This window comes from Molothrus ater, chromosome 7 (assembly GCF_012460135.2).
Source record: "Molothrus ater isolate BHLD 08-10-18 breed brown headed cowbird chromosome 7, BPBGC_Mater_1.1, whole genome shotgun sequence".
Lineage (NCBI taxonomy): Eukaryota > Metazoa > Chordata > Aves > Passeriformes > Icteridae > Molothrus > Molothrus ater.
Window position 1 is genome coordinate 14,997,901 of NC_050484.2, and position 25,626 is coordinate 15,023,526.

At 39.6% G+C, this 25,626-nt stretch overlaps 1 protein-coding gene across 2 annotated transcripts in view; it reads left to right on the top strand.

The window, feature by feature from the left end:
* The window catches only part of CWC22 (CWC22 spliceosome associated protein homolog), a 28,392-nt gene extending 16,354 nt beyond the window's left edge, over positions 1–12,038 (top strand). For both annotated transcript variants that reach the window (XM_054515415.1, XM_054515416.1), the window contains exons 15-20: positions 3,560–3,637; positions 4,761–4,913; positions 5,720–5,847; positions 6,825–6,926; positions 7,029–7,225; positions 9,762–12,038. In XM_054515415.1, coding sequence (XP_054371390.1) covers positions 3,560–3,637; positions 4,761–4,913; positions 5,720–5,847; positions 6,825–6,926; positions 7,029–7,225; positions 9,762–11,605 — 2,502 coding nt within the window. In that variant the 3' untranslated portion in view covers positions 11,606–12,038. The remainder of the gene's footprint in view (positions 1–3,559; positions 3,638–4,760; positions 4,914–5,719; positions 5,848–6,824; positions 6,927–7,028; positions 7,226–9,761) is intronic.
* The last annotated feature ends 13,588 nt before the right edge of the window (positions 12,039–25,626 follow it).

The following is a 25,626-nucleotide window of genomic DNA, read 5'->3' on the forward strand; positions in this document are numbered from 1 at the left end:
ATTTCTTAGATACATTAATTTCTTTAATTGGAGGGCATTGTAGCTGGTAGGTTTAGCAACTGCACCGTGATTAGTTCACAGCCTTGCTACTGGCTGTGAAAGATAATCATCCTCCAGTAGCTTTCCTGTCTTTTGAAGTAGGAGGTTTTTGTGGGCCTGAGGTGCAGAATCATTCTAAATTTCCATGATTTGTCAAGTTAAAAAAAAGTACATCACCTGCATATACCATGTTGTGGTATTTGTTGATGTCTACAAAGTGAAGGTACAGAATCCATACAGAATTAGGCTGTTGTGTAAGTGATAGGCAGGCATTAGCTAGAATTCTGACTGGATTTTGATCTTCCACAGATGTGTATATGCATTTAACCTAAGGAGGTGGAATTGCTCAGTGAAATCACCTAAAGTGAAGTTTTGCATGTGCAGCCTGCAGGTAGAAGGAAAGAGATACTGTGGGACTTCAATGTATTGTTTCATTTTTGTGTGTGTTTGTGTGTTGCAGACTTGTAGCAGTATGATTTAAAATATATCTATCCTTATATCCAGCTAATGATTCCAGTGTAAAATATTAAGTCAGATTTACACAAGATTTGTGATAACCATATTCAGCTTTAAGCATGTGTTGCTCTAAACAGAAAAGAAATTGAGCAAAAAAAGGGACAAAAGTTGAGGAAGGCCATTAGCTGAGCACAGGATAGACCTGGAGACTTTGTAGTAGCTGCTAAAAGCACTGCACATAGCTTGACAAGAGGCTGCCTGCTGCGGAAACACCTTCCAGGGCTTTGTCAGCTTTGGCTCTAAGTGGTAACTTGACAAACTCAGAAGAGAAAGCAGAGATGCTGGGAAAAGTAGGCTGTGTGATGCTTGCACCCATTAAAATATGCAGCAGTAAGGAAAGCTTTAAGGTAGTCAGTGGGAGTAAAATAGGCATCAGTGAATTAAAAGAGAAAAAAGTGTGGCATCTGTAAAAGCAGTGAAAATACATGAAATGCAAGGCACTCGTTTCACATAATTCCAATTTCACATTGATTTAAATGAACCTGAGGCCTGTACTAGGTTTGCTCCTGGCAAACCAATTCCTTTAGTTCCGTGAAGAAACTTCTAGAAATTAAGTTTTGACATTGAGAATGTTATATTTTAAGAATAGCTTACAGGGTGGGGATGTCTCATGATGGCTTCAGCTTGTGTATGCAATGGATGGAACAGAGCTGTGGGGCTGGCAGGGGAAGGGGGGTGGAAATGGCATCACTTCCAGGAAGGGCAGAAGTGACCCCCACATGGGGGCAGCCTGGGAGGCAGCTCTGAAACTGTAATCTTGGCTGAATGCAAATCTTAGAGAAATTGCAAAAAATGGTGAGAAGGGGCGGGGGGGAAGTACTAGCTGTGAAAAGGAACCCGTGATCAGAAGGGGCTAAGTTACTTTAGCTCTTCTGCCTGCCATGAACACAGCCTTTGTGTGAAGCTGAGAGAAGATAGATTGGGCAGGGTGTGCTTGTGTTTTAAAATTGTAAAACTGGGAGAAAAAAACAAAACCAGTCTGATTTTTCTGTCTTTTCCTTTAGCATCTTTTAATGTATGGTGATACTTGGCATGTTAGGTTGAGTCACGGTTCATCTGGACTGCTATTCTGTTTGGGTAAGAGCAGATAGAGACTGCTGAGGCAGAACTGCAAGAAATGCACTGCATTTAGTAGGACCTTTCTCCTTATCTTCTGTCTTAGTTTTGGGAAGTGCTGTTGTTCTCTATACAATAATAAATTCAAGATCTTCACAAAAGATGATTCACCATCTGTATGAGATGTCAGATATTTTGAAGTGTTTTACTATATATGCTTTCTTAACTAAGCTGAGTAGTTACTTATTGAGCATTGTATGAAAACAGTTAAACAACACAATTTAGAAATTGCCTATAAAATTGGGCAACAAATTTTTTGTGGTCTTCAAAACAAGTGATGGGCTAAATAACAGGTTCTTCATGCCATAAACATCATTGGGAGTGCAGATATTAGTTCACTAACTTTAGAAGCTTTAAATTAAGCTAGATTTGCCATTTGAGCTTGTTGCATCTCTCAAAAAGTAATTAAATAATTGTAAAATTTGTTAATTTTAAATATGGAAGACAGTTACTCTAGACCTAACCTCAAATTGTTTAGATAACACCAGCAAGAATGACTTTATGGGCAAACCTATTTTCGTGCGTGTGGTTATTCAAGATACCCTCCTAGAAATCATTGTAATATTTAATTAAAATGTTAAAATATTTAATTACTGTAAACCACAGGGGATACCAAGGCTATAATTGCATTTAAGATGAGGAAGAAAAGTAATTTGTTTTTCAAGTCTTCCTGACATTATTAACAGTGGCATCAGCACTTTACCCTTTTTATTGTTAAAAACTGATTACCTGCACCATTACTGTATAATGGGATAATATAAAAGGTTAATATGAATTTTAATACATCACATTAACACTGTGTGACAGTGTTAAAAGGAATGCCTTTAAACACATCTGTAAGTTTATTTTATACATTACTGCCTTGTTATTTGGAGGAGTGGTTTCTTTTCTTGTTAGGCTTGGTTGGCTTTTTATTTGTTTTGAGCTTTTATGATGGGCAGAAATGTTTCTTCTGAATACTTGCTTGGAAGAATGACACAAGTGGGAGAACTTGAAATCCAGTATGAAATCATTTTCATTTTATAGGATGTTACTATTAGTTTAAAGAGAAGTTAAACTAATAATGAAAGATACACGACTGACAGCCAGAAACCTATTTGGGAGTGTCATAAATTGGATTGCACTGTGGAATTGGTCTTAGGAGAAAACAGTAATAAAAAAAGTGAATGGGCAAAAACTGCAGGGCTATTTTAAGGATTGTGTAACTTCATGGCTTTTAATTTGTATAAAAACATTTGCTCACTTGCCTTAATTAATGTTGCCAAATGTACCCTAAACCAATTCACAGCTGCGTTGCAAGCTGTATCTCAGGCAGAAGGTCAGGGGAATAAGTTTGGAATATTTCTGATTTTGGAAATAACTGCTAAGAAATGCACATTGTGTTTCCAGATGGTTTGTCTGTAAGCCATTTTAACACTTGGAAGTTGTAAAGAATTTTTATTTTCTGTAAATGCAGGGACTGGTACTATTTCAAACAAACAAAAAGGAACCCTAAAAAGAATATCACAAAAAGAAGCAACTGACAAACAAAAACAAAACCATGAAAAAGACCCTCAAAACCTTAACTTTTTTTCTTGTAACTCCTTTTCTCATTGTGCTAAAGTCTCTTTGTAAATGAATTCTGATTTTTTTTTTGTTAGACGTATATTGTGTTAACACATAAATCTTAGTTTAGGCAGAAGAGGAAATTTCAAGGGCAAAAGTTCATATTCATGTCCAGGAGAAATTCAGAAAACTACTGGTGTTGCCCATGAAGTTTGATGTAAATGCTCATTTCAAAGCTCACCTCCATGTAAAGCTTCCTTCAGTTGCTTGGTATGTACTGATGGGGTTTTTTGCTGCTACATTGAATTTACCTGAAGAAATATTCTTTTTTTTCATAACCCAGAAAGAACTCTGCAATATGATACTTGACTGCTGTGCTCAGCAAAGAACATATGAAAAATTCTTTGGGTTACTGGCAGGGGTGAGTTCTGTTTCAGATTTTATACTTTATGATAGAAAATTTCATTGTTTTACTTTGTTTTTTGTGTGTCAAACTTAAGTTTTAATGGATAAATAAAACTAATAGTCATTTTATCATTCTGAAAATGCTTATGTTAGTTGATTGTTTTAGTGGATTGAATTAGCACTTTGATTGTAAAAAGCACAGTAAATGCAGAATGAGAGAATTCACTTTCCCTTTATATTATTGCTTATTTTGCCTCCCTTTTTTCTCATTATGGTAGAACAATAAATCAGTGGCAAAGAAATGGTAAAAAGACATAATAGTATTATGAGTTACCAGAAGATAGCCTTTTTACAATGCTGACGAATAATCTTGGAGACTTGTCATTTGCCACCTTGTTCAAAGCTGCTTAGTAGGTTTAATTTAGAGCACAAGATTGAATACTTACTGTCCTGGGCTTGGGGGTGTTTTGTTTGCTCTTCAATAAGCTAACTCTCTGTTTTTGTGTAACTAACTGCTAATTTAGCTGCAGTTATTTCTTACTTAAGGCTTCTCTATTGATAATATTGACATGTCTGAAGAGTTTAGATGGAATACTTGTCTTCTCAAGGGAGCAAGCTGTGCTGAAAGGGAATGTTTCTTCTCATTTGTCTTTTTCCTCTATTATTCCAGGAAATCCTTTTGCTGACAGTCAGTTACAAAGCAGTAACCATATGAATCTGCGTGTTCAGATGAATGTATATGTTGATTTCTATATTCTCTGAAATGTTTATGTCCAAAATGTCTTACTTCTGCTTCCTGCTGCCTCTCTAAATTGAAATAGTCATTTAGTGATGTCCTGAAAAAACATGGGGTTGTATCAGGTGAAAATACTTGATGTACAGAAGTCAAGCAAAATGCTGGATAATTTGCTGTAGTTCAGAATTGATAATTACTGCTTTGCAATGCAAATGAGTTTCTTGTCCTGACAAACTGCTCAAAGCTATAAAGTAGATCCATTTGAGTATTTGCTCTTCCTCCAAGGGTTATTTAAAAAGAAGTCTTGCAGTAAACATTGACACCATTAGGTCACTTAGTTGTAGGTTATTTGCATGTTTAGTGTTTTTTATGTGGTTGTTTAAGTGGTACCATGTTGTCTCAGCGTTTCTGCATGCTCAAGAAAGAATACATGGAGTCCTTTGAAGCCATTTTCAAGGAGCAGTACGATACCATTCATCGGCTGGAAACCAACAAACTGAGGAATGTGGCCAAGATGTTTGCTCATCTCCTGTACACCGATTCAATTCCCTGGAGTGTAAGTTAAAACAAAAAGCCATTGTCCTTGAGCTCCAGTACTCCACAGTAACATATAGTACATGAATTTTAGTTTTATTCTACAGTTTGTAATGACTTGTGGCAAACTGGATTAACTTAAGTAAGTTCTTAGACACTGTTGAAGAATTCTGGTTTGTGCCATCTCCTTTTTCTCCCTCTCCCCTATCATCCTCTCTCCCCATTTTTTAGTTGTTGATTTAAGCTAGTATTTTAGGGAGTTCAGGTGAAATTAGTTGATTAAAAAGTACTTCTTTTGGGAAAGAGTTTTGAGCTTCTAAATTTTGATAAATTAGAAGTTGTATTGAATTATAAGACCATTAAAAATACTGTCATTTTATGGTTTAAATACCTAATAAATAAATGCAGTCCCACATTCGGAGATATCTTACTGTATAGAAAGGTAACTTGTCATATTGATTTGTTTTTGTTTCATAGCCTAGTCTACCTGTCATTCTTCCAGCACACATAAGTCAGTCCAAATATTTTACCTCTTCTGTATTTAAGTCCCAAATCTCTTAACTTGCCAGAAGTTCACGCATCTGAATTTGTCTTGTAGATTTTTCCTAAATAAAAAAAATACGTAAAGAATTACTAACATAAATATGATCAGCAGCTGCTCCCATGTGGTAGAAAAGAATTTTTGAGAAGGACAGTCTTGACTAGAATTTATGAACCTTGGGGAAAAAATTAGTTTTTATTAGTTATTTCAGGAGGACAAAAGTTTCTAAGAGAAGAAAAAAATGTATGTTTAAACATAAGGGTTAACGCTTTTCTGAATATTTTCAGGTCCTTGAATGTATAATACTGAGTGAAGAAACTACCACATCCTCCAGTAGAATTTTTGTCAAAATATTCTTTCAGGAACTCAGTGAATATATGGGACTTCCAAATTTAAATGCGAGATTAAAAGATGTGTAAGTTGAAATTTCATTTTCAAAACTGTAAATTTAATTAGGTTCTTTATCTGAAAACGTTCAGCTAAGAACTGTGTGTTCAGGTTTAAGTGAGACTGCCCTTCTGTAGCTGCAGTACTTGAAGAATAAGTTCATGTGTAGATTTAGCCATTGCAAGGAGTCACTTTTGAAGCTGAGTGCATTGCTGTCATTTTGGGTTCAAGAACGTGCATGACTCTTTGCAAGATGTAGCTGTTCCCCCTCCACCCCCAGTGACACTCAGCTACCGTAACAATTTCCAAGTGTGAGTTTATTTTTATATATTGTCAGCTGTATAGCTGCATAATAACTGTTACTGGGCCTTCTCTTTCTGACAAAACTTAGGAAAAAACACACAACTATTAGTAACAGTTTCTCTAGGATTACTTACTAATCCTTAAATGTAGTATACATAACACTCTTTTAAATCTGTGTGAGATTTAATGCATTACATTCTGACAATGTTACTTGCAGTTGCTTGAGCTATTTCCTCTAAGTTGGGATTTCTTCTGTGTATGATGAAGAATTCGGTTGATGCTTTAGTTCATGTAAACTTAAATTTGAAACTGTCCCTAAGGCCTTATATGAGGGGATTTCAGCATGGATCCCTAATCTTTGACCTTCTTGGTCAGCACCTGTTATCCTTTGCTCTCCCAGGCTGCTGTTGTTCCACAAGTCACTTCAGGGCTTCACAAAGTTGAGGTTTCTGTTGTCATTATCTGTCAGTATGTATGCAACTCTCCTGTATGTGAAGGTTATGTTGTCATAAAAGAGCAAGTTTTGAAATAGCATTTTATTAGATGCATCATAGGTACAAACAATGAAAGTGTTGAAAAATGCATGAAGAGAAAACTTTTGCTTTCTTGTGGAGATTCATAACGGTTTCTTACTCAGTTTCTTTATGTCAGTGGGAGTGCTGAGCTGGCATGGTGTTTAATATAGATGTTTGTTTTCATCAGGACACTGCAGCCTTTCTTTGAGGGATTATTGCCTCGGGATAACCCAAGGAACACTCGCTTTGCCATCAATTTCTTCACTTCCATTGGCCTGGGAGGACTAACGTGAGAAAAACTTTTCTAATTTGATATTTACTTTCTTCATCTTCCCTCTCCCCATGAACAAAAAAACAAAATTGAAGAACAATTTTTTTTTTTGCTAATTAGGGATGAATTACGGGAACATCTTAAAAATGCACCAAAGTTGATCATGACACAGAAGCAAAATGTTGAGTCATCAGATTCCTCCTCATCTTCAGACACAGACTCTTCCTCAGATTCTGATTCTGACAGCAGCAGTAGTAGCTCAGACTCATCGAGCAGCAGTGACTCCTCATCTAGCAGTGACAGCAGCAGTGACTCAGGTATTTAAACACCAGCAGTACAACTGTTTGCTTTTCTTTTATTTCTTTCTCAGATATGTTTATTACTCCTTCTGTGTATACTTCTTTTTGAGGAAAATCTCGCTATAGACAGTGGTCATTTCTCTGTTTTAAAAACTAATCAATTTTTTTGACTTTAAGTTTTAAAATATTAAATATTTCTCAAGGAAATTTATTTTTAAATTTGTACTCAGAAAAACTGAGTTCCATTTTTAGAGACTTAAATATCTGAGAAACGTTGGTTTGTAGATTACTTTTTTTACACAATTGATATCTGTTGCACTCTACTATGACTTCAGTTTATTGGAAGATTGAGGGATTAGAGTCATTCCCAATTATTTTGTCTGTGTTTACTGGTGAACTGTAGAGACTCATATCTACTCATGTCTTTTTTCCTTGGCTTAATTGAGTGAGCTTGATACTCCTTGTGTCTTTCCCTGGAAATATGTGCTTCCTTCTTCCTTCTAGAAATCATTTCTTCAGTTCTAGCAATGTGTTTAAATATGGTTCTCCATCTGAGTCCCTTTTTCTAATTCCTCTGCTTCAGAAAAACATTGTGTGGGCTATATAGTGAAAGTTCTTGTCTGTAGAGGAATTTCCGAGGAAGAATTAGCTTTTTCTTATAATTTATTTTGTATTTTTATGCATTATAATTAGCATTTAGTGTCTTACACTGTTGTGCTGATGTAGAAACTTCCATTAGACATGAACTGTCATAAACATTGCTTAAAGTAGTTGCTATTATGAGTTAGTGTGTGCAGTCTCCCCCAGTATATATAGCAGGAGCAGATGATAGCACAGCGTGACTTCCTGTAACACAGAAGTTTGCTGATTCAAAGTTAATTTGATTTATTACATGCCTTTGAAATAAAAATGGTGAATAAAATAAAAGCAGTGTGAACTGCTCCTGCTTTGGAAATGCAGTTCTGTTCTCCACCACAGTCTCCTGTCCAAGGTGGAGCTGTGTGTCATGGCTAACAGCATCAGTGACGACAGCACAAGAGCAGGGCACGGCCAAACAGGGTCACAGGAGGCACTGGTTCAGCACAGAGCCAGATGGTCCTGCAGGGACAGCTGCAGCCCTGCTGAGCTGCTTGATAGGAACCAGAGGGGTCAATCCTTGGTGACAAACTGAGTCTGCAGTCTGCGAGTAGAAACAGGGTTTTTTCAAAGTTTAGGACCTTCTCTTGCTACTTGCCTTTTCTCCATTGAGGAACACATTCATTAAAATTCACATCTTGATACCTTTGCAGCCTGCTTTCAGTTTTCAGTTTCTTGTGTACCTTAATACAGTGGTCAAAACACTAATTGGAGATAACAGTAAGCTTTATTGGTTAACTGAGTTGAGGTTCCATTGCTGGTTGTAACTCTAAAATCTTCCTGTGTTTGCAGCTTTTTAAATCTATAAAATTACTTGGAAGAGTGAAGAGGCATTTTCAGAGGAGTGTGTGGCAGTATTTCAGTGTTGGTGCAGTGTATGAAAGAAAGAAAACCTGCTGATCAGAAATTGAGCTAAGTTAGAGATTACTGTCATACTGCCTGTTAGTACTTGGAACTTCATCAGCTTGCTCAGCTCAGCACTGCCCTGGGGAGGTAGTTCTAAAACAGGTCCAGCAGAGGATAAAATACATCTGCCATCAAAGCAGCTGGTTCTTTTCTGTTTGCTTTCTCAGGTCTTTTCCTGCATGCGGGTGGATGTAAAATAGTATGGAAAATACTGCTTAAAAAAAATAATGGATTAAAATGAGTCTGAATTGATCCATCAGTGCATTTTAACAGAATGTCAGCAAGCCTTAGTTCAGACACGAGCCTAGACAATTCAGATAACGCATGTACTAAAAAATCAGTTCATGGCCGTGATATTTTCAAAAGGTGATGAGAAGCAGCTGATGTGATTCTATAGTTCATGCACTCCGGTGAATGGATGGTTATTGTAAATGGCTGTTAGTGCCAAATACATCAAGTGGGATCTAAAGATCCCTGATAAAGAGCAAACAGGAAGGTAAGACCTGTTCCACTGAGATGAGACTACTGTCTATTTAGAAATAGAAGAGTTAGTTTTAGTCTTGTTGGCAAAGCTGTCACTGTTTCCCCTGAAAAATTAGCCTGAAGGCCATTGTTACAGTGCTGCAATACCATTATCTCAAGCCATTCCATCCTACCTCTTTTTCCTCATGGGATAGCATTGGAGATTTTACCTCATCTGCTGTTTTTCATCTTCCTAGAAAAAAAGATTATTTGTGAGAGTGCTTTGGTGCATGACTTTACAACCTATGCCTGGTCCTTGGGTACACGTCAGCAAAAGGGTGATGACAGGTAGAGGTTTTAAAAAGACAGGCATCAAGTGCAGATAGCAAAGAGATAAAAATCAGGAGTTGATTATTTTGGACCCTTTGTCCAGATACATGTGCAGAAATGTCTTCTGGCAAAAAACACTCTCTAGAACTCTTTCTCTAGTTTAATAAATTTAATATACTAAACTAAAATGCAACCTTAGTTCCATTTGTTATAATTTCAGATGTTTCTAAAGCCAAAAGGAGGAGAACGCAAAAGAAAAATAGAGAATCTGATAAAGTTTCCAGGAAAAAACAAGAACGGAGAAGGGAATCGCTTGAAAAGAAAATTGGAAGGAGGCAGCAAGAGGAAAGAAGTGATACTGAGAGCAAATCAGAAAGAAATCACCGACATTTAAGAGAATCACGTAGGAGAGATGATGTTTCAAAGTACCACCACAGAAATGAATCCAACGGCAGAGATGGTTACCACAGCGGAAAGGATAGGAACCATGAAAGAAGTAAGGATCCAGAAAATAAACACAGTAATTCCAAACTGAAGAAAGCAGAAAGAAGAGCTTCTCTGTCTGATGATGAAAATTACAGACATAGGAATAAAGACGATGGACATCGTAGTAGTGGGAAAAGAGAGAGATCCAAGTCCCGCGAGAGGGAGCGCGGCCACTGCAGCCCGCAGGAGCAGGAGGAGCGCCCCAGGAATGGTTCGGAGAGGCAGCGGGACAGGCACAGCCGGTACCCCGAGCAGCACAGGGAGTCCCGCAGGAACCACGACAGGCGGGGGGAGAGCCCTCCTCACCGCTCCCCTCACCGCAGGGAGAGGGAGAGGGAGGGCTCCCCTCACCGCAGGGAGAGGGAGAGGGAGGGCTCCCCTCACTGCAGGGAGAGGGAGAGGGAGGGCTCCCCTCACCGCAGGGAGAGGGAGAGGGAGGGCTCCCCTCACCGCAGGGAGAGGGAGAGGGAAGGCTCCCCTCACCGCAGGGAGAGGGAGAGGGAAGGCTCCCCTCACCGCAGGGAGAGGGAGAGGGAGGGCTCCCCTCACCGATGGGAGAGGGAGAGGGAGAGCTCCCCTCACCGCAGGGAGAGGGAGAGGGAAGGCTCCCCTCACCACAGGGAGAGGGAGAGGGAGGGCTCCTCTCACCGAAGGGAGAGGGAGAGGGAGAGGGAGGGCTCCCCTCACCGATGGGAGAGGGAGAGGGAGAGCTCCCCTCACCGCAGGGAGAGGGAGAGGGAAGGCTCCCCTCACCACAGGGAGAGGGAGAGGGAGGGCTCCCCTCACCGCAGGGAGAGGGAGAGGGAGGGCTCCCCTCACCGCAGGGAGAGGGAGAGGGAGGGCTCCCCTCACCGCAGGGAGAGGGAGAGGGAAGGCTCCCCTCACCGCAGGGAGAGCCCCCCGCACCGCTCCCCTCACCACAAGGAGAGCTCCCCTCACCGCAGGGAAGGCTCCCCTCACCGCAGGGAGAGGGAGGGCTCCCCTCACCGCAGGGAGAGCCCCCCGCACTGCAGGGAGAGCTCCCCGCAGTGCTCCCCTCACCGCAGGGAGGGCTCCCCACACCACAGAGAGAGCCCCCCGCACCGCAAGGAGAGGGACAGCTCCCTTCACCACAGGGACAGCCCCCCTCACCGCTCCCCTCGCCGCAGGGAGAGCCCCCCACACCGCTCCCCTCGCCGCAGGGAGAGCCCCCCTCAGCGCTCCCCTCGCCGCAGGGAGAGCCCCCCTCAGCGCTCCCCTCGCCGCAGGGAGAGCCCCCCTCAGCGCTCCCCTCACCGCAGGGAGAGGGACAGCTCCCCTCGACGCAGGGAGAGCCCCCCACACCGCTCCCCTCGCCACAGGGACAGCCCCCCTCAGCGCTCCCCTCGCCGCAGGGAGAGGGACAGCTCCCCACACCACTCCCCTCGACGCAGGGAGAGCCCCCCACACCGCTCCCCTCACCGCAGGGAGAGCCCCCCACACCGCTCCCCTCACCGCAGGGAGAGGGACAGCTCCCCACACCGCTCCCCTCACCGCAGGGAGAGCCCCCCTCACCGCTCCCCTCGCCGCAGGGAGGGCTCCCCGCACCGGCGGAAATGAACCCGGCCCCCACGGCAATCAAGGTGCATTTCCAAGCTGGTAGAACTCTATTTTAAAATCTATTCCTGAAGTTTCTTTGAAAAGAAGATTTTGTACAAAGTGATAGTTTGCATTTGTAAATTTTACCAGACTTTTTTCAGATTTTCAGTAACACTTTTTTATAAATGTATCATTGAATCTTTCTGTTACGTTCTTTATTTGGAAAGACAAAGCTCTTTTATTTTGTGAATAAAGCAGTAAGATATCAGCAAAATCGGGTATTTTGTCACTTAGTTTCAAATATTTCTAATTGTAACTTCACAATCTAAAAACCTGTTGGTTTTTAACTTCACTTGTTAATTGAAATCCAGATGCTGAGGCTGGGGTGATAATGTAAGAATTTCAGACTGCAATGTGAATGTTACATGAGAAAGTGATAAAATTTTCAAACAGACATTCTATATCTGCATGTTCTTTCAACCTTGCAAGCATGAGAGCCTTTTGGCCAAAATCTTCAGGAAATACTCAGTTGATTTTTTTCTTCAAGACTTAAAATTTGAAAACACAATGTTGCTTTTTTAAATGTCACATGTGAAAGTGTGTCAGCTTGTTCTGTGACTTTTCACAATGTTTTTTAATATTTGACATCCTGAGCTAGTTTCACTTGGGATCTTTTTGGAAAAAGGGTTGGTTTGGTTTTTATTTTTTCAGTTGTGACTTTGATTTCCAAGTCTTAGTCTTCAACTCTATACCTACAGCTGGAACATTTAAGGAACCTCTTTTCCAGTATATAAAAAACTAGAAAGCAAAACAGGAGATGTTTCTAATCTTTTTAGGTGTTTTGAAGTGCTCAAGTTTTTTGGAAGCAGAGTTCAGAAAAACAACCCTCGGTTACTGCACCACTTTATGATATAAAAATGTTTTGTCTGGGGTCATGGGGTACAATCTGTCTTGATTTCATCTGATTAAGACTAATTCTCAATAGTAAGTTACAGAAAAATTTGCAGATTTTTTCAATCTTCAGGATTGAAATAGGAAATTGTGTGGGGGCATGGTCAATAGGAAAGACGTGGTAGATGCAATTATGCAGTTATTGTTGCTGTATGACTTTTTTATTTGTGAAATGAACACAATTGCTGGACAAAAGAGAATTTTCACATTTCATATGTAAATCATATTTCCTGTATAAAGCATAAGAAATACATTTGAGCTGTTTTATAACAGAAAATAGAACCATTCCTAAGGAAATAGATCAATTTTGCCTAAATCTTGTCACAGCATTTTTCTAAGAAAAATGTGTAATTTTTTTCTGTATTTTACAGAATTTATTTCTGCAACCTTACATGTAAAAAATGTTTTCAGTCAAAAACATTTTCATAGAAAATAAATCTGTATTGCAGAAAAAAAAAAAGATTTCTATCTTGTTAAGGCACACAGCTAAAAATACTTTGGCATCATGTGTTACATGTTTAAACTGTTGGCTTTTTGCCCAATGCACATCTCATTTTCAACATGATGTGTGCATTTTGGCAGCATATTAAATCCACAAAAACTTAATTTAAAAGAATGTTTTCTAAAGAGAATTCTGCTAAATCTTACGCTTCTTTAATAGCTCTGTATGCACATTATTGTAAAGAATCTATACTCCGTAATGGTTTAATTGCACAAGCTTACTTAACATATCTACAGTAATACTTCCCTTAATATGTTATGGGTTTAATAGCCTATATTTTATTAACCATAACATTTAAAATATTCTAATCTAGTTAAAAAGTTTGTTAATGACACTTTAATAAACAGAAATGAATTGAAACAATACATGTGAAAACATGTAACATGTATTCTGCAGCATCCTGGGCCAGCAGTCCAGCATTTTACTATAGAGCATCTGTAAAAGCATGATTCTTTTATAGCCTCTGCTTGATCACTTGAAAATGCTACTCTTGTGATGTGTTTTCCTTGCCAACTTGTGTAATTTTATAGACCTAAACCTGTATATTTGCCATTTTTCTTTTCTAGAAGTTAAAATTCACCTGCAGGCTCACCTTATGCCAGTCTGCTCTATAGGCTTGTCCTCCTACCCTTTATTTTACTGTATATTTTACCAGGGAAAGAAGTAAAAATATTTTGTAGTATTCAAAATGAGGGTATTTCAGGAGATGCACAGTGCCACAGGAGTTTTTGGGGTGGTGACTTCTCAGTTGCTGAAGAGCTAAGTGACACTGGGTGGTCTGGTCTTGCTTTCCTCAGCAGTAACCGCTGATTGTAGACCCTGCACTGTAAAGGAGTGACTTGTGCCTCTTGCCTGTAATTAATACTGGAGCTCTAGGTTGTGATTGGAACAGCAGTTTTGACTGAAAAACTTCAAGAAGTGGAGGTCCTGTGATTTTCTTCACTGTTTTGCTCAGTTCTTAATTCTTGGTACTTAAAACCAAGGTTGAAACACTTTGGCCTTGGCTTGGGGTGAGTGGAAGAGGAACCTTGCAGACTTGACTGTGCATCAGAGGTTTGTGGGAAGGCATTTTTGATGACCTGTTCTGATATCGCATGCTAAAATTTTAGCTTTCAAACGTGGTTGTAACATCCACGTCCATAGATACAGCAAGAGAGGCTGCATCCCTTTTCTAGGAGTGCCTGGCTGAGTTCCTGAATTTCCTCACAGTGGTGGTGTGAGGTGTTAAAGAGATGAGCTGCTGACGCACCCAGCAAATTGCTGTTGGTGGAGGAATAAATCTTGACTGAAGCATTTGTGGTATTGGTAAGAACTGTAATTCTGCTCTCTAACTATATTTAGAGCAAGGTCTCCAAGTGTGGCTGTTCATATGCTCAAAGCTAAAGCATGTTTTTTTGGGGGAGAAGAAAGACTTCCACTGTTCATGCCACATTGTTACATAAATCATCAAAATACAACCTCACAGTATGAAAGTAGATAAATTTTGGAAAAAAAACTTTATTTAAAATATATCTAAATTACCTTCAACAGATGATGCTTTCTAAAGCACTTTTTTAGTTGCCGTTTAAGCAACATTGCACTGTTCAGATAGCAGATAGATAGTAGTTCATCTCCAGGTCTGCGTAGGAATGGAGGCATGACTACAATAATGTTTTTCTGCTTGTGTTATGTTTAATGAATTTTATAGACAGATCACTTACACACTGAAATCTGAGTTCAGTTTTTGAATTATACTGGTAGTACTAACTAGATGTTGCTAGTACAGTATTTTAATCTAGGAGCATGGTGCTCTCTAATTTACTTGAGGATCTAGTAGCATAACTCAAATGCAGGGTGTACTCTAAAATAGCTTAGTATATATCAGACTCCCAAAAAATACGTGAGCTAGGATGGGTGTTTTAATCTCCAGTAGCAATTTAAATGCCTGCCTGCTATTACATTGGTACAGTTTTATGAATATAAACCAGTAGCTTATCCTCATTCATCATTCTTAAACTACTTTGAATTGTCTTTCACTGCTGAGGAAAGCATAAGGCTAATTATCTCAGACAATCTAAAAGAGCAGGAGTCTATTATTATGTGAGCAGAGAATTTACTCCAGTTACTCTAATAACATGCAGAGAGTAGGGAGACCTGTCCTTCAATTTATTTTCAGTAAGATTAAATATATTTTTAAAGGTGTTTTAAATTTGTCAAAATATGTTTTTAAGAAACTGTGAAATCAAAATGCAGACTATAAGGGGGTATTTTTATTAAAACTAGGCAAAAAATGAATTATAGGTTAAAAGAGGCAGGAGCAAAATAGAACTTTATAAACTGGAAAATCTTTAGGTCAGTTCAGAGATGTTCTGCTCTTTTTTAGGTTTTCCTCAAGTCTATAATTTGGCTGAGACTAGTTAGGGATTTTCTTTTCTTGTCTACTCATGAATGTCATCCAGCATTTTCCTTAAACTTCAAAAAAAAAGGGGGGCAAGAGGATGCAGCTTAAAGCCTTGGTATTGTTGGCCCATAAATGGTTTGTTAGGCCATCAAACAGACAAGTCCATTAAGAAAATTAACTGCCACCTTTTGACTGTTCAAGCTATGTCTGTTTTTAGTATTTTTTCCCATTATTTTGTGAAATAAAGGTGGCACCAAAATCTTTCCTGAGGGAGAAAATAAGGTGCAACATTCCTTAAGATGGTGAAGGAAAGAGCAAGAATGTGTAAGAGGATGTAAAGCTCCATGAGAAAATTTGTTTCCAGTGTCAGGGTGCCCATGACAGGTAAGAAGTGAAGTCAGAGCTGTTCTTGCCAGGGCTGCTGGCACAGGTGTCTGGATGCAATGCTGATTGGTTTTCACTTGGTGACTGGTATTGCTCCTTAATTACTTAACAAAAATCTTGACCAAATTGTTCTTAACCAAATCACTCTCTCTTGAAAATTGGCGATCCCTTTGCCAATTGCCTTACCTATTGCTTTTGAGGCACTTTATGCTCTTTTCACAAATCTCTTGTGAAATTTCACATTCTGGGTTTTTTCTATCATGAAAAGCTATGTAAGAATTCCTTTGTTACCACCTTACCTAAAATTTGGTATAACTTGAAGATTCCTTGTATTTTCAAGAGCCTATGAATATGCCATCCTATAAAGACTGAAACTTTTCAGCACCTTTTTTTTTGCCCTGGAATAATACTTAAGGTAATTGGATAAATAGTAATTGATTTTAAAGGGAGAGGAGTAAGATGTTTGATGTAGTCACTTAGTCATGCTGCTACTGTATTGCCTGTATTTGTTTTGCTCAGTACTCTCATTAGGATTTTCTTCATTTTCTCCTGCTTTACTTAAACCTTTTTTCATTTTTTTCCCTGTCCCTTTTGGACTTTATTATCACATGCAGTGTTAGCCATTTAGAAAAGTATAATGTCACAAATACATTAAAAATTTACTATATATGACTTGCATAATGCATCAAAAAATAATCTTTAAAGGACAGTTTGGCTGAAGGAACAGTGTGTGTCACACCTACAGTCAAGACCAAGCTGCTGCTTGCCTTCTCCTTACCCAGAATAATGAGTTACAGAACAATTGCAAATTTTAAGAGGTTAATCAGTCATCCCTTTGTTAACATTCCTTTCTGATTGCCTTCTTTTTGTCCTGCCCTTGTTAGGAAGAAGCATCTATTGAGTTTTGCAGGTTTCTGCATTTGGATAAAGAGGTTTTGTGTCTGCCAATGTGCCTTCAGAGGAGCCACAGTGGTATTAAGTAAGAGCAGAAAAAGTAAAGAGGGATCAACATCCAGCAGAGAATTGAATCCCATAGTCCTCTGTGTGCCTGTAGGGAATGCTAAGAGTTGGTATTTTAGTCTTTTGACCATAAACACTCCTGCAGCAGTTTATGGAGAGAGCTGTGCACCGCTCAGCCAGTTTATCCATCACTTCCACCTGGGCAAGGCTCTTACAAGAGAGGTGCATCCTACTGTGCCCTGCCTTTCCCAGCACTGCAAAGTGCAGAGCTGCTGTGTTACCCTGCTGCTGTGCATTTTGCTGATTGTTGCTCTACTAACATCTCAAGAGATAAGCAGGAGGTCTGGGCAGCTGTTCCTGCACACTGAGGATCCACAATGGCTGCTTGAACCCTGTGTCTCATCTGCCATGGCTGCTTTAGGGGGTCATAAACAGAGAACCCCTCAGCATACAATGAACTGAAAGAGCCTCTCTTGGTTGGCTATAGAGAGAGCCCAGAGGGAATAACTTCATTACACCAAAGTTCTTTTGCAAATACTTTCCTCCTTCATCCTCTTCCTGGTTTTCAGTTATAAGTGAATGTCTTTATGGGAAATCGTGATGTGTCCCAGTTTTTCGTTTGATAAATTAGAAGAAACTGGAAAAAATAGTGCAGTCCAGCAGTGTTGAAGGATGAAAGATTCCACTGGCAGTTAGGTAGCTGACAGCAATCTTGTGCTCTGCTGTTTCAGTCCTAGTGAGAATGCCCTCCTCCCTCTCACACCACCACTCCTGACTGCTAGGAGCTTTAAACACCCTTCTTCACAGAAATGCATGACAACACATCTCTTTAAAACTGTCCTCCCCTTCCCATCCCCCAGGTGTTCCTCCTAAAAGAAAAGATGGTCACATCTTTCCGTTCCCTTTTAAAAATGGCGTTTCATGTCCCAATTCTGGTGTCTGTATGTACATCTTGAGAAGGGGGCTAAGTAACTGATAGGGTTCAGGTGGCCTTCTCGTGGTCCTGTCTGTTTGTTAAGCTGAGTTCACAGGTCTCAGGGGAGATTTATGGTGGATAGAAAGTTCTGTTAATTTTTGGGTTGAAATAGGCAATTGAAAAGTTGGTGTATTAGATCATATTAATCTAATACCCCCAGACTGCTGGAGGTGCAGACAGCCTTTGTGGCTTCCCATGAGGAAGGAAGACTTAAGTGATGACTACCTGGAATGGAAGGCACTCTTTTAATGAATATGTTTCCTTTGTTCAGGCCCTGAAGTTGGATTTCTGTTCCATAGGCTCTGGTTCTTTGATTAGATTCACAAGGTCAGCTCTGCCATACACTTCATTATGAGTCACCAGAAATGGGACATGAAAGTGCTTAAGAAAAAATTGAAGCTAAGTGACTTACTCAATCAGTGATTGAAATGAGAAATTGAAAATACAGATTTGGGAAAAAAAAAACCCCTTTGCAACTCTATTCCTTCCTGTCCTCTCTTGTCTGCACAGAAAAAAAACTTAGTTAGCCTTCTTTGTAAAAGAGAGACAGTGCATCAGGCTGTTTTGATCTCTGTACTTGTTTGAACCAGGAATTCTTTGAGATGTCATCCACAAGTGCTCTGCAGCCCATCATTTTCTGTGGATTGTGTGCATTTGCTGATTATGGCTGTGAGGAGAAACTGTGAGTATGGGCCCCTTGCTACAGCCATGCCAGGGAAGGACATGTCCTTTGAGGAAGGAACCTCAGGCTAGGTCCATCCCCATGCTTGCGGGGTTGGTTTGTTTGTTTTATTTTGCAAAGAAATTCTTCCCTCCCACTTCATTTTTAGCTCTCTATTTACAGGGGTGCAGATGTGCTGGAGAAGTATATTTCAGTTCTCCTCATATGTATAAGCACACACACTTGCAAGCAGTCTTCTATTTTCATTCTCTTGTTACGCAAGGGTTTAAAATTAGTTGTATTTGTGAATTAATATAGTTCATTGGAATAAATTTCAGCTATTTTTACTCTGTAATGAGCTTTATCACCATGCTATCTGAATAGCTCACAAACACTATTTTTCCTCTATACCCTGTTAACAGTGTAAAATATTCATAGTCTTGATGATGTGAAATCTGACTGGGAGAAAAAATGGTGTGTGGTAAATTAACTGAGGTTCTCTGCTGATACATGGTGTAATATAGTGCCACCAAAGAGGAAAAATATCTAGATTTTGATAGTACCTCGTGACAGGCACTTCAAAAGGTGGGACTGAAAAAACTAGCATTGCTAGTGTTGTATTTTGGTGTCACATTCTGAGGTTTTATACACCTGCAGTTCTACTTTCCAGGAGTCAGTGAAACTGAAGCTTCACTAGAGCACTGTGCATGTCGAGATGAGGCTCTGCCTCGGGATGCCAGGAAGATGGGTGGAGCATCCTGTGGTCTGTGTGCCTCTGATTACCACTGTGCTAAAGAGCAAATCTGGATTTAGTGCATAGGATTTCTACCCTAAACTCGAGGTCTGCCTCATTTTGGTTGCACATAGAATCAAAGGCTTTCTTTGTTTCACAGTATTTATAGGAAGGCTTCATTTCCTTAATTGCAGTTTCACTGTGGTTTATAAAGAAAATACAGCATGAAGAGTCATTGTTTTTATGATCTGTATATCATGCATTAGTCAAGGGAGAGTGAGCTTCGAGGTTAGTTGCATGGCAGTTGTCATCAGTCTGTGAAACTTCGTTTTGAGTGAGAGCTTCAATTTGCACTTTAACCCTACTGTTGGCTTGCACTTAGTCTTATTTTATTCTCTGTTCCTAATAAGTCCAGTCTCTTTTTCATGGAAGACCATTATAGTCTCCTTTCATAATCATAATTTAAAGGGGGAATAGAGAAACTCATCTCTGGAGGGCCCCTCTTATTTTCTTAATAAGCTTTCTGCTCCCCCTGATTGTTCTGAATTGCATGTGAAATACTTAGTTTCTTATCAATCAGCGTTTCAGAAGAAGATTCCACAAACCTTGTAAACTATTCTTGTGAAATTGTCAGAAAGAAAAAAGGCTGTAATATGTTTTAAATGTATTGTTTTCATTTTCATTGAATGTTTTTTCCTGTTAAAAGATAGAAGTGCTCATTTTCTCTTCCATATAATATTCATTATTGCCTGTGTTCAGGGCTAAGGGCTTTTCTATTCATCTCTTCTGTAAACACTTCTTTAGCATTTCACTTCAGAAGAAAAGCCTTCACAGCCTATAATCATATTTATTGCCTCTCCTTTCTCTCTCACACTTTTCTCTGTGATTCTAAACTGTTCTCTGGGGCCATCAAACACAGCATTCCTGTTGATGGGACCATACCACTAATTTTCAAAATGTCATTGTATTTTCTGTTTTGTGTTTGTTGGGTTGTTTTTTTGCTTTTCCTTATGCTTTGGAACAGTCTGTTCCAAATAATGCTTGCTTCTTGACAGCCACTGAGCTGTCCACAGTGATGCTCTGATCTTTCTTCTACAAATTGTACACCAAACTTGTATGAATAATTCACAAGATTTCTTCTAGTGTCCATTCCTTGTTCTTTTCAACAGAGACTTTCAGCTGTCAATGTTTTGTACTTTCAATTAATTCAAGTTCTTTCCTTTTCTGTTCACTTTTGTTTCAAGTAAGCTGAGTGGCAGCTCGCTGCACTATACAGTGCTAGAGCATGGGTTTGGGACTGTTTCAGTGCTAACCTTTTTCCACACAGAATATTGACCACGTCTGTGTAAGCTGTCTAGCACCACGTCCCAAATCACTGATCTCTTACCTCACAACTGGCTGCTTTTTAATAGCTTCTTATGCAGGACTTATTACAGGCTTTTTGAAAGTCCAGACAAATCAGATTATTCCAAGTAGATTCCTATAATTTTAATTGCATTTAAGTTAATACTTTTACTTTTGACTGAATATCTATCACATATCTAAAAATTAGGTCAATCATTTCCCTAAAGACTTTTGATATACAACTGACTACTTGAATTAAAGGATTAAATTGCCAAAGAAAAGATGAAAATCTTTCCAAAAGGATAATTCAAGGACTTTAGTTCAAATACATTTTAAAATGTATTTAAATGGAGAGGAAATGAGTAAGATAAAGAGAATGAGTGTGAAAAATGTTGTGAGTCCAGGTGGTTGAGCAGCTTCATTTGAAATTACTTGAGGAACAGCTTGAGTTTAATTTGTTTCATGCCAAGGACCAAAAAAACCCAGTGAAAGAAAATATTTTACTTATTAAAAACGATCGTAATCTCTTGAACTGCTTAGTTCAATCATGGATAGACGTTACAGAGCTGCAGTGTCCCCGACTTGCTGTGGCAGGTGACAAAAGCAGGAGGAAGTGTGAAGACAGCATCACTCCCGGTGGATTTATCAGTCCATGTGTTACCCGGCCAAGACACGGGGAGGATGTCACACGCACAAAGGCAGGAGAGCACGGCAGGGCTCCTTGGCCTGCCCTGCCTCCTGCCGTGAGCGCTGGAGCAGCCCCTCCGTGCGCCCTCTGGCCGATGCGAGCCAGGGCAGGGCCGGGGGACCGAGCTGCAGCCGGGGGAAGCTGCTGCTGGGAAGAAGGGCCAGAAAAAGCCGGAGCTGGAGCCGAGCATCCTGCCCAGCTCCTACCTGGGGCAGCCCTGCGGAGAGCGCGCAGGGACCCCCGGGGGGCTGGCACAGGCTCCGTACAGGCACAGAGAACACTCTCCTGGTTGGTTTCATTGCTGAGACAAGGCTGCATGAAACGAGCTCTCTTTGGGTTACGTGGACGCTTTTTGAGCACAGTCAATGCCAGAGGAGCTTAGAGCTGGACAGCCAGGGTTGGCTTTGTCTCCCCGATCTGTTCTGCAGAGCCTTTGATCCCTTCTCTGCTCAGAATTGAAAGCAGTGAGTGACAAAGCTGCAGAGTTCTCATGAAAATTTTTTTCTTGCTCGTTTAGAGTCCCTCATGCTACTGCGAAGAAAGAATGAATGCAAGTTCTTAGGGAGAGCCCATCTCCCCACTATGGTTGCTGTCTTGAGGGTTTTAAGCTCCAGAGGGAATTGCTGGAGCGTGTATGGTTTTGTAGGATTATGGCTGGCAGAGGAGACACTCTTGTCATGCATCATTTCCTTTGTGGAGACACAGCAACCTGTCTCTGCCATGCAGTTGCCAGATTCCCACATATTTTCAAAACAGGTGATTTCCTGTGTGTTTTCTTCAAAGAAAATTTGCCCCTAATGAGCTAAAAATTGTGAGAGATAGGGACTTCGCGTAGGTGGAGATCTGGGCAGTGCATCATTTAGTCTTCCTCTCTTTCTGAACCCAGAATTAATTCATTTGTTTCTGTGGTTCTTTCCAGCAGGGATTTCTTGTTATAAAAAAGTGAGACTACCCATTGTCTTGATTCTTTCCATTCTTTCCTATTTGCCCGTACATGTACACTGTGCAAATGTAAAAAGAAAAAAATAATAATAAAAAAAATCCTACTGCTTTAATATACCTGCATAGTTTAGTATAAGGAACGTTGTTTTTCATTTCTGCTGAATGTTGCTATAGCTGATGCTGCTGATGTCCTGATCAACTTAGTCTTTCATTTCACCTTTACAATGGAGTTGGAGGGAAGAGGGAAAGATTGAATGCACACGAATCATTTGGTAAAGATCCTCTAGGTTAATAGCTCATTACCTTAACTCATTTAAATTCAACCTAATTCATTTCTCAACATAATTACAGAGCAGACCAAATTTGATAAAACCTCCCTAATATATAAAGTGGATTTGTTGTTGTGTAGATAAATGTGCATCTGCACACTAAAGCATTCTCTTATCTGTGTGGAGTGCAGAGTATTCATTAGTGTTCCCCTTGGAGCTTCCATCAAATGGGCATGGTAGGAGCTCAAGGGGAACTTCCTTCTCCCTTTTGGCACAGGCAGCAAATACACTACCAAAATCTGCACATCCTCCCAAACCTATACTATACCTTGAACAGGCCCCAGAGATCCCTCTGCCTTATTGTTATCCATGGGACTGCTGCTGTATTTCCTTTCAGCCTGCCATTCGTACAACACCCAGGAGACAAACTCATTCTGCAGCCAGCAGAGGCCTCCCAATGTATTTTTCACTAGTTCTGAGGAGCACAGAGCCTGGCACTGTTATAAAGCAGTGCCTCAGGCCTGCCTGCCCTGCAGAGATTCTGCCCTCAAGAGTGGCTCAGTCCCATCTCCCACAGCCTTTGGAAAGGTTTCGCAGAGCCACCTTCCCTCTGCTCTCTGAGGAGCTTGGTGTGCTAACAAACCCACCAGTATAAGGCTAGGTGCAGATGTTTTTTTGCAACTGTAGCCTAAGCAATTCTCTTCTGAGATCTTCCTGTTCTGCTCTTTCTTTTGCCATTGCTGAAGCTACTCTTTTTCAGTACGTGCTAAACCTCCTCAGAGCAAGAAGGCAGATCTCATGGTAGTAGTGCACTTTTTACATTGCACATGAGGTTTGATTTTCTTCTCTGTGGTTACACCAGATGCAATTTTGCTTTCAGGATACTATTTTAGTGGCTGTTCTTTTTCTAGGACTGTGCAATCATATGGAGGCAGCTTTTGATCTATTTAGTATATAATTAAGCTCTATCTATTGCTGTCTTTTTTGAGAGAATGGAGAGTAAACTAATGAATGAAAATGTACTAGGGAAAAAAACCCAACTTTTTTCAGTTGAGTTATAAACCCTAAGAAAATCAGACATAGAAAATAAGTTTTTATATAATTTATATTATTCCTCTCCTCAAATCTTAATGTAGACTAACCATCCAAATAATATAAGGAAAGAATAAATATTTTTAAATTGTTGTGTGTTTCAGAGGCAAATACGGTTATTGTAGGGCTGTAATTTTTTAAGGCTGAGGAGTTGTATATTTAATAAGCAGCTACTTAATTATACATTGTGCTGGGTATTTAAAATATATAAAATATATAAATTACAGTGCTGCATATTAAAATTAATCTTTAAAATGAGTCAAGTTAAAAAAAAAAGCAGTCAAGTTGGTGAACTTGAGTTTCCCAAAGTTACTTTACTGTGTTACCTGCCAACTACAATTTAGTAATCACAATATTACTCTTTTACCAATTTTACTCAATTTCAACACTATGCATGAAATCCCTGTGTATTTAAAAAATGATATATCCACATGATATATCCATCCCTCCTACTAGTTAAGCAGAAGTAACTTCCTGCAGCTCAAATGTATATGTGTATGCAGGCATAAAACTCCACTGAAAGTAAGAAACCAGAATGATCTAAATCTTGTGTTCTGTTTGTTTCTCCTCCTGTGCTGTTCCAGTGGCACAAGCCTGCTCTAGAAGGTGTCCAATTACTGTGCCTGTAGACTGATTTCTGTGACTCATCCAGTGTGTCAAGAGGCATCCACCCTATTGATGCAATTTCTCACATTTCTGCTGAAATTAAGCACAGCTGCAACTTGTCCTTTAAATAGTCTTACAACAGATCTCCATTCAAGTTTTGTAACTATTTCAGTTGATTTGCATTTTGTCATGTATTTTTCTGAGTTATCTTTTGACAGAAAAGGGGGAAAAAGTTTTAGTATGGAAAAGGAAATGTTTCCATATGGGAGGGAATGCTGTCTCTCTGCTGGTGGAGGAAAAAACATCAAACAAATAAAACTGTAGTCACTTATAAATTTCCATAACTGGCCCACATTGTCCAATAACACAGGTATTGCTAGAACAAGTTTAGTGTAGAGCTGACATGTATACATTTATCCTTTCCAATAAATGCTCTTGTGCTGCCCTCCTACAGTGAAATATGCCGCAATACCAGCATAAAGGATCTAACAGAAGTGTCTGCTTCCAGGCTGGTTTCATGTCATGCTGTACCAGCTCAGTGGAACAGATAGCTCATGTCACCTGGCTTGTCAAACTCGCCCTGGTCTTGTTTAAGACAGAGCTGCAGTTTGAGCCAAATCCTCTTCTTGCTGTCACAAGGGTAATTCCCCTTGGGGACCAATTACAAGGGCTATTATTTATTTAATAATTCTGGATGATGCATTGAGATTTCATACTGAATAGCATTAATTCAAGTGCTTGCAATCAAGGCCACAATGCATTTTTGTAATGCTTTGTTTGATTCTTGTTGTTCAGAGAAGGTCTTGAAGTTGTAAAGTGCCTTCCACCACCACCCTTTTTGTTTGACTCCACACTAACTTTTACAAGGTAAGCTTTGGCTATAAAAAGAATAAAAGATTATAGTTATCCTTGGTACCTTTTTCAATCCACAGCCCAAGATAGAAGATGACTAGTTTCCATGTGATCTAAACCACTAGCACTTATACTGGATTTTGTATTTCATAGTTTTCCATCAGGGGAAAACTGCCAAAATTATGCTGCATATGCTTGGCTTCTTGTCTGTCCTTGAAGTGGCAAATCTGAGGGAGAAGAGGCTGCCCTTAGCCAAAAAAATTATCTTTTCAAATCTGAATTTCTTGGAATTGTAGTTTGTTGCACCATTTTTATATAAATATAAAATTTTTCAATATGTAAGTATCCTTGCTTTTTATTCGGCGACACCAAAATAACAAATGCATTAGCTCAAATGTCTTGTACTACCCTTCTCACAATTCCTCATCTCCTATGCTGTGCAGGATATTTTATATATATATAATACTGCCATGCAGTATCATTTTATAAAACAGATGGGAACTCAGGAGGTGACTGATCTTTCACCTGTACTTTAAAGAGATACTGCATAGTTCTTATCTTGAAACCCCTGGTGATTTTTAATGGACTCATGTTTAGGAGCGGTGAGGAAAGGAAATATTCTAATTGGTTTTGTTTTTCAGCTGAAGAACAGTTTGTTTCTATGTTAAATGAAGTAGTGAAAACAAATAGCATGCCATCTGG